Genomic DNA, 12,537 nt, shown 5'->3' with positions numbered 1-12,537 from the left:
TCATTCCTTGAGTAACACCCCTTACGTATGCTCCCCAATTACCAAGTGGGAGAAAGACAATTGTGTGGCTGTTTTCAAACTATGCATGTCCTAAACAACCTGCTCACAGACTGTGGGGTGGAAAGGGTAGGGGGAAGAAGCCACACAAAAGCCTTTCCTTCTACAAGGCAGTGATTTTCATGAAACTTGAAGGAATTTCATATTTCAAGATACATTGTCTACTGTTAGTGATCACTCCATGGAGTAATGGATAAAACAGATTGCTCAGGAAACAAGCTTTTGCTCTGGCTATCGAGGGGAAAATATTTTCCTCAGCAACAGCCAAAATCTTGTCTGGTTACTCCGATTTTTATTCTCACTTCTAGTCTTAAATAGCAGTTTAACTTTAATAAATGCTGTAAGATAAGAAAAAACAACTCACCGTTTTATTACGAAGTCTAATTATGTCCGAAACAGAGCCAGCCCCACAATATTCCATAACAATCCATAGATCTGTGTTCTTAAAATAGCTGCCATAATACTTGACAACATAGGGACTAGATGGAAAAAAAAAATAGATAGATGAGTTTTCATTGGGAAGATTATCAGCAAAAGTTCTGTTAAAAACTACAGTTTGACAGACAGCAGCACAGCCAGATAGCAAGTGTAATCAAATACATTTTAAAACTGTAATTAGTTTAACTAATGCCTAGTTAGAACAATAAAGTTTGACTGCTTAATAAAATGCTAAAGGCACTACTATACACATCATAAGCTTTCAATAATATTTAAATAAAGAAACAGTTTTGCCCAAACATCAGTCTTCTGATGAAAGGCAGACAGCATCTTTCTCTTAGCAAGCTTGTTTTTCCACTTCCTAAGACCTCTCCATTTTTAACTCTCCTTGAGAAGCTACTGTTTTTTCTTCCTTCTTCCCTCAGCACCTTGAAAAACCTCCCATTTCCTCTCTCCCAGTACTAAGCAAAAAGAAAACACACACACACAAACTCCATTTCCCCCTTTTTCACATACATTAACTTCTTTCAAGAGCAGATGTAGGCTACTATCTGAAAACAGAATTTAGTGTTGGTTAGAACAAGATTTCTGTATTGGGAAATCCATTTCCATATTGAAGTGTCTCGTGTGAAGATATATTTATAGTACTGTCATAAACAGAACATGTCGCTTTGCTATTCATCAATGTGTCACTTGACACAACGCTTCCTCCGAGGCACTCACAACAAAAAGGCACAAACAGATGTGGTAAAGATGTAACAAGGATCTTCCTTCAGAATAGTGATTAGATGTTGTGTTTATGGAAGTGAGCAGCAAATAAGATCCTGAGATCTCTGACACTGGTCTCTGGTCAAGACACCTACACCGTGGGGAGGAACTGAACACAGTTTTGTTTTGGAGCAAGGGACTGTTTTTGGATGAGTGCTTCTGGCAGCAGGGTTTTTTTTTTGTTAGAAAACTGCTACAAGAGAGGATCTGTGGTTTCTTCCTGTAACACAGTAGGACAGGTCAAAATCTGAAACAAACACCTTTTCGTGATATTATGGGTACTGCAAGCTACGCTTCAGTAAACAGCTACTGCCAGTACCATAAGCACATTCAATTCCCACCTACCCAACACATTTAGAACTAAAATCTAACAAATCAGAACTACATAATGATCTTGCCCCTAGGAATTCCTGAAGTGAGGAAGTTTACTTTCATTTCATTTCATTACTAATCCCACTGATGTTTGTGACCATCTCCTACCAGACTTACACTGTGTTAGTATTCCCAGCAAAAACTGGGCATTATTACAAATCGAAACAAGACAATCCTAACATCACATTTGCTTATAGCCTTGTCCCAGCTAACTATGTGAATCAGCCTTTTCCATAGCAACTGCTTGCCTTAGGAACTGCCCCAGGAGGGCTTCAGTCCAAACAGTGTGACTAGTTCTAGAAACAAGCATGGGCGGGTGAGAGGGGAGGGTGTTAAGGTTGAAGCATCTTTTATTTGAGATGCTCCATAAACCCAGGGCTTTAATGCAACAGCTCTGGAATCACCACGTGTCAAAAGGAAGTGTTAAAAGGGTATGGTCCCTCCCTCCCATCAGCACTGCACAGTATTGTATTTGCACTGAGGAAGACAACATAGAAGCAAGCACACACTGCAGAGCCACACCCCAACCTTTGTTTTCAACCAGAGAACGGCTGCATCTTGTCCAAAACATTCAGCAACATCCGAACAAATACAGACCGCACTAAATGAATTATCTTCAAATCTGCGGTGAGTACTACTCATTGTCAAACAAGGGCAAGTTTTTTATTTAATGACAAAAGTTCAACACTGACACACCAGGAAAGCACAAACACAACTAAGAAAGTAACAGACCACTTGCTATAATACAGACTCACCAAGTTAACAACTAAAACAATCAACATTTTAAAGGAAGTTTCTTCTAATTGGAGCACGAAATTTTCCTCAAGTTGCAAACAATAGACCCCTGAAGTACTGATTAGATATAAATAAAGACTCACCCTGACAAATCTGTTTGGCAAATTATAACCAAAACTTTAAAAAGCAATACCAAGAGGTACACAGAAACAGACAAACAAAAAAATCTACAGAAGAGAGGAAACAAAATAATATATTTCAGCATCCTTGCAGATAGCTGATGCTATAACCCTACAATACTAGCCACCATAAGATATATTGTTTATGAAGTGTAAGATAACAGCCCTTCTCCAGAACTATTGTAAGATTGTTTGCTATGTAACAGATGTGTTCCTCCATGAAAAAATGGCTATTGATACAATATTATTTTGGAAGTTAACAGCTAGCCATTAGTCTTGTGCTATAAGTATCTTTATCAATCTTCCGAAATGGCTAACTCTGAAACACAGCCTAGGATGTTTACAGGAAATACTAATCTTCGGGCTCAGCAGCACAAATAAAGCGACACAAACGTGGAGAATTCTAAGCACATACAACTATTTATTCTTTCAACAGCTTCTGTGAAGTACCTCATTTGTACTTCCTTCAGTCCAAACAAAGGATAGGATTAGATGCTCAAAGAAGTTGCTTTAAGTAGATCATTCAATGTAAATTGCTTTAGTTTTCCATACATGTAGCTGCAAACACTTTTCTAAATTTCAGTTACATCCACAACACACTACAACTGCAAATACATTTTCACACAGATTCTTAGAAAGGGAGTAGAATTGTCATGCCTACCTGTCACATTGTTGCATTATAGAGATTTCTTTAATTATTTCTTGAAGATCTGACTCCACAGGGACCTGTTTAATCGCTACAACTTGTCCAGACTCTTTGTGTATTGCTTTAAACACACTACCATAAGATCTGAAAATAGAAGAGGGAATTAAAATACTATTTTTACAAGAGAATTTGCTTGTCATTTCTAGCAAGTATTACCTCTAAAATGTCACATAAGCCACATGCTCACGTGGAAGTTTGGGACAGGGGGGTGGTGTTCAGGCTGCAAGAACTTCAACACTATTAGGACCTCAGAAAAGTAATACCTCCAAATAATGAATCTTTGTCAAGATGTACTGTACCTAACATCGGTACAGGCGCACACACCTTTGCTGCCATAAGCAGTGAGAGGCATGACAAGAATGCATGAACAGCTTTGGGGAAGCACAGAAGTCTACCAATACATGCACTTGCTTTAGTATTAAAGCTTCTCTAGAAAAGCTCGAGAAGCGTTCCTCCGGCATTTACAGTCACCGCCTCTGTAACCTAACGTTCCACCACATGCTTTAGATACTGTTCCCCTCTGGTCCGCTCCTCTCATAAGCGGTTTCACTTACCCTTCCCCAAGTTTCTCCAGAACATCGAAGACTTCTTCAGGCTGCTTAGTTAAGCTATCTTCACTTAGCTTTTTCAGTTTGCTAAGATAAAGACAAAGATATTTTGAAGGAAGAAGATAAATAAAAGAATTCAAGCAAATGCGTAAGTGGACAGAAAAACATACTGCAATGAAAATAAGGTGTCTAATTATGACGCACTGATTAAATACCATTAAAGTACAAAATGGGAAAAGACAATTTTGACATTACAGTCTTCCCACTAATGTTCACCCAACAGGGAGTAGCATGGGACCAATTCACTGACCAACCCGATTCCATTGTGAAGGATACAAACAGGCCAAAAGTACACAGAGAAACAAACCACAGAAGTGTGAAAGTCTTCCGATAAAGCACACCTTTCATCACAAAGTAGCCAGCACACAAACACATGGTCATTACTGACTAGCACACTCCATGACTTTCTAAGAAAGGATAAACAAATCCTCCACCTACCTGAAATATCCAGTTTCTAAGAAAGTGTGGATTTTTAGTTACTTTTAAAATGAATGAAGTGTCTATTTTAACTAAAATTTACAACTTGTTCTGCAGCACACCTTGGATAAAAGGAAACTAAAGCAGCTAGCACAGAAAGCGTAACCAACTTAAATGAACTCAGCTATATGAGTCTTCGGAGTTTTTAAACTATACCACTCTCCTTATAAGCTAGTTAAACTTAACCTTAAGTTAAAAGCATAACCCAGAGTCAAGATGACAACAGAAGCAGACGGTAGTATTTCAGCCACGTAAGTGATAGCAGAACACTGAACGGCCAAGAGTCAAATACTCTTTAAGGAGTTGTAGGAGTAGTCCACTGTGGCATCTTTGTGAACACATGTAGGGACAGTTACAACACAGCATCTCCAACTATGTAACACTGCAGTATTTTTCCTCCAGTTTACTCTCACAGCTGCATATCACACTGCCATCTCTTCCAGCATCTTCAGCCCACTTTCACCACCATTCTCGGTTCTTCATAACGTGCTCTAGTCTTTCCCCTGGTCTTCAGTCTTCCTGTCTGCCCAGCTCGCAGGTTCCTTACAGATCTAAGATGAAAGTAACTTGGCCACAAGCTTTTGATGATACTGACACTGAACATAACATAGGAAAACTGTGGTGAGGCCGTGTGGCTGCAACATGCAAGTCCTTCACTCCAAAAGTTACAGGGAATTCTGCTACAAGATTAAAATAACAAGTTAACTCTACATGGTAGCCCAGGGGACTATTAAAGCAAAAGATGACCTGAAGAACAGCTACTGCTGTAGTGCTAGATACAGACAATGTATTCCATATGGAGGAGAAAAGCTTTGAAGCACAGAACATCACCGAGACCTTATGGAAAATATGTTACCCTGTGACACTTTCCTGGAAAAGAATGCAAAATATAGAAGGGGAGGGGAGCATGGACAGAATAGATTGTCAAATCTAACCCTAAAAGAACAGTACTCAAAAGACAGACTCCTTCATATTAAATGAAGTAATTTTGTGATATAGAGAACATTGTGATATAGAGAACTAAAAAGATAAATGAAATGACTGTGACTGAGCAATTCCAGGGTCGGGGGGAAGACAGGATTTGTTATTGCCAATCATCTGAGTAGAGACAAAAATTTAAAGTAATTGTACAAGTGCACAGGCACATGTAAATTAGTGTTAAATGAGGAAAGAAAGCTCTATGTGCACATATACATACATACATTTATATAAAAGATAACAATCTGACTGATGCAAGTATAAAAAGCATTCACAATTGGTAAGGGAAGGCATATGTACTGCAGTAAAGACCACGCAGCTTGCTACAATGAACAGACAGTTAGCTGGAAAGCATATGGGTTAAGGGGGAATAAAAGTTCCTACAGTGAAGGAAAAGAGCTGCTCGTGAACTAAATCCTGCAGGGAAGCACATTTTTTGTTACTGAATAAGTGTAGATTGAGGCATAAATAAAAAAGTAAGTATTAAAGAAAGGAATAAATCGTTACAAAGCTTAGTCTGTTTTCTTTTGTTTCAATTTTTTTTCTCCCCTCCAAATTCTCTTCCCCATCCCCAATGAGGTTGTATCCTTAAAGGTAACGTTCGCAGAAGAAAAATTACTGCATTTATGCTCGGTTTGCCACCAACAGAAAACACACACAATACATTTATGCTACCAGCAATGCCTCGAAAATCTTAAATAAGAGACATGACCATTAGCCAAGTCTCTCCATTAACTGAAGAACTGCGCAACAGATGACACCTTCAACAGAACCAGTGGAAAGACTAAGCTTTTTAGTAATTGGTGGAAAAAAGAAGACATACAATGGCCTTCCTCCAAAGAGGTGTAAGAAGAAAACACTTGCACCCACTCACCAAAACAGTGTTTGCTAAAATGAAAGTTTTCTCATCTGAAGCCCATTTTGAAGAAGCCTTCAAAATTTCATTTTCAAATGTTCCTTTCAGCAGATTTGCTTCTTGAAAGAGAACTTCAGAATATGCTCAACACCAAAAGGGTTTCATCAGCTCCCTAACACCAAGGCATTAGGGTTGCTTGTAAAGCACTAGGGAAGTGCTAATGAATAAAACTGAATAAAACAAGCATTATTGTCAAATAACAGATATTATCTGGAGTACTTAAGAGATAACTTGGAGACCAAAAATAAGCACTCTGTAGTTTTAAAATTATTTTCACGTTTATCCCACTCTGGAAAACATTTTATGAGGCCAAGTAACACTGAACAATAACACAGCTAAATACTAAACCAATTTAGAGCCTGCGAGCTATGTGAGCCCCAGTAATTTCATCCCCAAATACATCGTTCGAAGTACTTCACACTCCTGCGAAAACACCCTGGAAAAGCACAGATGGTAGGTCATGAAAGAACTCCAGTGTTCAAGTGACAGCATCAACACCACAGTTCTTTGAAACATGCAGAAAGTTACTAAAGACACAGATGGTTTAAAGGCCAGGAATTCTATTAGACCTTCAGAATTAGAAATCATTTCAGAATTAGAAATCATTAAATTAAATAGCATATGATACACCCTGAAACGGTTGCAATAAAGAAAGCATTTAAGAAAATTTAGTGAGAAGGTGAGGAGGAGAAAGATGACTGTCATAACTGCCTGTAAGCCACTAAATAGAACACAAGAAGAAAGGACTAGAGATATTAACATACTATCTTCGTTAAAAACTAAGCAACTAAATTTGGAGCTGGAAAGAAACATCTAGGACTTAAGACTCAGCTTCTTAACCAGGAGTTGCATGTATGCCCTAGCCTCATCTTATAGACACAGACGACAAGACACACTGAGCCAAACATTTTAGAAGCATCACTGCTGATTTAAAACAGGTATTTACTGGAAGTATTACAATGCTCTACACAGGGAGTACATACTATGATCACCCAACAGAATACCTATCTGCTAAGGCATTACTAGAAATAAGAGAGGAAAACTGTAGAGACAAATGGCTCAAGAGCACATGGCAATCAGAGTAATAGTCTCCTTGCATTCGTCTCCTCATGACAGAAGGGTATAAGACAGAATAAATCAGGAACTATTCAGTAACAGTTTTATTCTGGCTACAGGATGCAAATCCCATAGATATAACTGTGAGAAAACCTAAAGGAGAAATGTAGAAGATAACTATAAACCCTGGGGAGAAAGTCATTCTGTATTTGTTTGCTCTAGAAAGGTTGCCCATAATCATTCAGTAGCAATTATGAGCGATTTCAGTAATTTTCCAGGAGAACTGTTCCTGCAAACATGGAGACCAACTACAAAAAATTGCTTACAAAAATCCAGTTGATGGGCAAAAATATTCCCACTGAGCATGACTAGATTCCTTTACATCATTGATTATGTCACCAAAACTGCATATAATTAAACACAGAAAAATTTAGAAATAGTGAGAGATACCCAAGACTACCAATTCTCGTATAAAGATCAGAAAAAAAATCTGAACTCAGGACTGAAAGAGCAGGAAATTTTTCTCTCAGACATGAAAAAAGAAGCAACAGTTTAGCGTTCTATGTCCCTATGTACAGCCTGTACAAAACAGACTGGCAATGTGTTACAGAGATAGGCATAAAGAAAACCAAAAGCTGGCAAAGAAAAATAAAGCAGGGCTAAAGAAAAAACTCAATTAATTACTGTCATGAGTTATAAAAAACTGGACACCTACTCCATGAAACACAGACATATGCACAGTTGATTTTGCAGAACTAGCATGTCAAAACATTCAAAAAGAATGGCTGGGATCAATTATACCAAAATACTAAAAGAGAAGCTAGTAAGAGAAAGCACTGTAGTCATCAGAAACAGAGGTGGCATATGAAAGTCTTGAGACATTTATACAGTTTTATGCCATTCACATAAATAGAGGCAAGTTTAAGAGAGATTACATTATGCTGTGTACGTACATTCAGTTTTCTCAACCTAAGCAAACTTGCACCTTTGTCCTGTCATGTTCAGCGGAAAATCGGCAATTCTCACCCCTATGACTGAGTAAATGCCCATTCACATTAAGAACTGCACCTGTTTCACAGGCAATTCATATTTTGTTAAGAAATTTCTTCCTTTACACAAAACTTAGTTTTCATTTAAAAATAACTTTAATTGCTACAGTTTAAAGAAAGGACCTCGATCAACATGTTCCATGCTTGTTAAGAAGCCTTTTATTTGTGGGCAGTGGGCAGGATATGCAGAAGAACAAGATTAAAATGTACTTATTTGATAGAATTGCATCTCTAGACACTCTCCTTTTCCCTTGCATGTCATCTACTTCCCTACACACAAGTATGTTCATACCTACAGAAAAACACAATCAAAACCCACAGAAAAGTCATAGAAAGATTCAGAGGCAAATTTTGTAGCTTCTGACTTTCAATCACTTCTGACTGCAGTTCAAGAGTGAACATCTTTTTTAGTGACTGAGAGAAGCACAGCTGAAATACAGGTAGAAATTCAGATGCAAGAAAACAATTCATGTCAATTGTGGCAAAAATTTGTCACTACAATAATTTGAAGTAGGTGCTCTGATTAAAAAAGAGTAAGTGAAATGCAAGTCCTGCAAAGGACTTCTTACAAGTCTTTTGTTATTGTTGCAGTACATTGCTGTCAAAAACACTAACTTTCCTTGTTTAACTATTCCTATTTTAAAAAAACTACAATGGCCTGGCTTGTCACTTGGACATCATCATTGCTATTTGCTGAAGGACCTGTTTTAAAGGTTTGCAAGCATCTACATAGAATTTCTGTGACGTAGCCCATTGGCATCAGTGTTGTGTTCCTTCACAGACAAAGGTGGAATAGAAGTGTTCTACACCTGTACAAGAACTTTGGGATTCTAAGATATCCACAGAGCTTTGAAGTGTTTGAATGAAACTCCTGCTACCTCTAAATGAGTATCTTATGCTACATAGATCATGACATACATAGGTCCCTCTGACTAATTGATCCTGTAGAAAGAAGATGCAATAAGTACAGAAATCTAATGATCTCATCTATTTTGCCAAGTGAACATGGTGCTTCACTCCCAAGTCAGCACAGCACCTATGACAGGTATAAATATATATATCTCCATCACCCATAAAGTATTGTATTCTTTCTAGACTTGTAGAACAAGTGCATAGCCTAGCAGAATAGTTGGGAAAACCATGAAACACTCCAAAAACTGTAAAAGCCAATAGACAGAAGGGATACAGAGTACAGGCTGCATACATTAATTTATTATGAAGAGCTGAGTTCTTATCTTCCCTCCCATTAAAGAAACAAATACATGAAGTGCTCGTCACATTCAGATATCAGTTTTTGAAGCTTATTTCCTGAAAAGTTTAAAAACATGCTACCTCTCCACTATCAGTTAGGATACCTACACAAAGTTTGATAATAAAACTAGTGCAAATCCTAGATCGTAAGAAAACTGTAGGTCACACTAACTTCAAGCTTCATTTTCAATCTTTTGATGTCACCAGAACACAAGCTCTGTACTCGTGCTTCTAATATCCTTTCCTTCTCAGATATTCTCATTTCATCTCCTAAATTCCTACTGGTGCCTCTCCTATTTCCTGTATTCAAGACACGCAATGCTGTCAGTCTGAAATTATGCTGTAGGTCTGCCCCAACTCCCCCATTGCTTCATCCCCAGCTTCTACCCGAGATCTCCGACATTCAATCTTCCATCAGAAAGAAGCAGCAGCAGGGCAGGTCCACAGGTGAAGAATATAGAAAAAAATAAAATGCAATCCACCTTGCAGCACTGTCTGTCTTTCATCTCAATAGCGTGCTCTCTCACTACAAATGAGGCAGAGAAAGGCAGCCTCAATGCCTTAAATAGCAATACTGCCCCTGCTTCCTTTTCCCTTACCTTAAACTTCAGAAAATTTAATTGGCTGGAAACAGAAAGTTTAATGGTTATATGCATTGAGAAGCAAATCAGGGCTCTTGTCTTTCAAGTTCTATCACCTCTTGCAGTTCTTCTGCAACACTGCAGTATCCACTGTCCTCCTCAACACAAAAACAGGAGCTAATATCTACCACAAGACAGTGTGAGGCTTCATTTTCAAAGAAGGTTTCTAGCTGTCATAACAGTGAAGAAAAGCTTGAAAAGCCCAAGATACACATATCCTAAATTGTCAAATAAGTTCAAAAAGCAAAAGACTGCTAAAGCCTATACTTCTCAAAGTCTCATAACCAAGCCAAAAAAAGACTGCAGAAAGTATGTTTTCTGGAAATATAGTCAACACCACCAGCAGGAGTCCACTTGCAGAAATGGACTTGGTCAACAGAATCTCATCTAGCTCCCTCCATACTGCATCTATTTCCAAATTAAGATTCTCTTGTGCATTTCTTTACCACTATGTTCCCCAACATATTGGGTCAAGCTTCACAGCTAGGAGCATCAACACACATCAAAACACTGAAAACAAAACAGTGTCAAACACTATAAAGCTCATCAGTCCTTAAGGCACTACATTTAAAGCAAAAGCTCAGGGTTTCATATCATTCCCTAAACTGAGGAACAAAAACTTCCTCTTGCCCTGGGGATTACCAAGAGGAACACTCAAATCCTAAGGGCCCCCAAAATATGCACTGATTAATAAGAACGGTTATTCTAAATGCCTATAAAAATGCATATACTGGGGGAAGGGAACGCTCGATTTTGCTTCTTCCCACTCCCTGATTTGCAACTGCAAGCATGCAGCCCCCACCCCCACAGACACCTCCCCACCAGCAGGACACAAGGGCGCTTTCTAACGCAGAGATGCCAACTGCTGAGATCGGTTTCTGCCTCAGGTCCGGACGACAAAAAGCAGGCGGGCTGCGAGGCCCCGCGGGACCGCTCCCCAGGCCCGGGCAGTCAAGCTTCACTCACTCCCGTTCAAGTTCTCCTCCTCCAACTCCGCCAGCCCCCATGTTCCCTAACGGTCACTGCAGCGATGCTTTCGGGAGCGCTGTCGCGCACTAACAGTCACCCGCTGCCGGGCGCCTCCACCCCCGCACAAGCCGCGGACCGCGCCGGGCAGCGTCTCCGCGGCCCCCCGCGGCCAAGGCCCCGCTACGTGGAGGGGGCGTCGCGCAGCCGCCGCGGGACCGAGCGGGGCCCGCCGCCGGCGCTGCCCGCGCACCACGCCCCCTTGCAGCGCGCAGGGCTCCGCGCCGCCGGGCCCCGCCGCCCCGGGGGCCCCGCGGCCGCTGCGGCGCGCTGCCCGCGGGGAGCGGCAGGTGGGGCCGCCGCGCCGGGACAAGGCCGCGCCCGGCCGCCCACCCCGCCCCGACGGGGCCGACGCGCTCGCTTCCGGGAGAGGCAGGAGCGGCACGCGAGGCTCGTTACCTCTTGGGCGCTGCCTGCTCCATGCCGCCGCCGGCGCCGCCCGGTGCGGCCCGCGGATGGCCCCGGCCCGCGGCGGCCCGGGCCCGCGGAACTCCGCGCAACTTTCCTCCAAACTCGCTGGCCCTTTAAACGGAGCTCGCGCCCTCCCCCTGCCGCGGCCGCTCCCGGCCTCTCAGCCACACGCCACTGCCGCTGCGTGCCCGCCTGCCGGCGGAGGCCCACCCTCCTACTCCTCTCATTGGTTACAAACCGCACCATATCAAATGCTGATTGGCTGGGAAGGAGGTCACCCAGAACGACGGCCGGCAAGAGGGTCGAGGTTCCGTCCGCTAGGGGCGGGGAGAGAGCGTGCGCCTCACGGGAAGAGCGGGCGGCATCGCGCCGGCCGTAGGCCCCGCGCTCCCGGCATACTCCACGCGGCGGTGCTCCGCGGGGCACGCCGGGAGATGTAGTCTTCCCCTGGGCCTGCCCGGAGGGGCCGGCCTGGCCCACCCCGGGCGCGGGCAGACCGGGAGCCGGGCCGCAAAGCCACGCACGGACGGCGAACCCTGAGGCGCCGCCGGGGTGAGGGGCGGCCGTGTCCCCCCCGCGCTCGCCTCACCGCCCGACTCCAGCAGCCGAGGCTTCGGGCAGGGCCGCCGCCCCAGCCGCGGCCTCCCCTCGGGCCGTGCTGGCCGGCGGCCCGCACCTTTCTTCCGCGCATCTGCGCAAGCGACAGGGGAGCGAGCCGGGGGACAGGCGCACGGCGGTGCTGAGCCGCATCCAACCCCCGGTGAAGTGACATCCTAGTCTCATTTATGACTGTCTCTAAGGATGGAGACTCCATAACCTCCCTGGGCAACGTGTGCCAGTGTTCAGTTACTCTCACATTGAAAAGGTTT

The 12,537-nt window shown here is 42.5% G+C and overlaps 1 protein-coding gene across 3 annotated transcripts in view; it reads right to left on the bottom strand.

Annotated features, from left to right (window-relative positions):
• Window positions 1–11,890, bottom strand: part of STK3 (serine/threonine kinase 3) — a 145,880-nt gene extending 133,990 nt beyond the window's left edge. The window contains exons 1-4 of one of the 3 annotated variants that reach the window (XM_064507681.1): window positions 11,657–11,890; window positions 3,810–3,890; window positions 3,211–3,339; window positions 422–536 (exon numbers count right to left, since the gene is read on the bottom strand). In XM_064507681.1, the coding sequence (XP_064363751.1) occupies window positions 422–536; window positions 3,211–3,339; window positions 3,810–3,890; window positions 11,657–11,679 (348 nt within the window). In that variant the 5' untranslated portion in view covers window positions 11,680–11,890. Of the gene's footprint in view, window positions 1–421; window positions 537–3,210; window positions 3,340–3,809; window positions 3,891–11,197; window positions 11,412–11,656 lie in introns of those variants that run through there. The other 2 variants (XM_064507682.1, XM_064507680.1) reach the window with 2 other exon arrangements.
• Window positions 11,891–12,537: the final 647 nt, after the last annotated feature.

This window comes from Dromaius novaehollandiae, chromosome 2 (genome assembly GCF_036370855.1).
Source record: "Dromaius novaehollandiae isolate bDroNov1 chromosome 2, bDroNov1.hap1, whole genome shotgun sequence".
NCBI classification, from domain to species: Eukaryota; Metazoa; Chordata; class Aves; order Casuariiformes; family Dromaiidae; genus Dromaius; species Dromaius novaehollandiae.
This window is presented reverse-complemented; position numbering and strand designations above follow the sequence as displayed.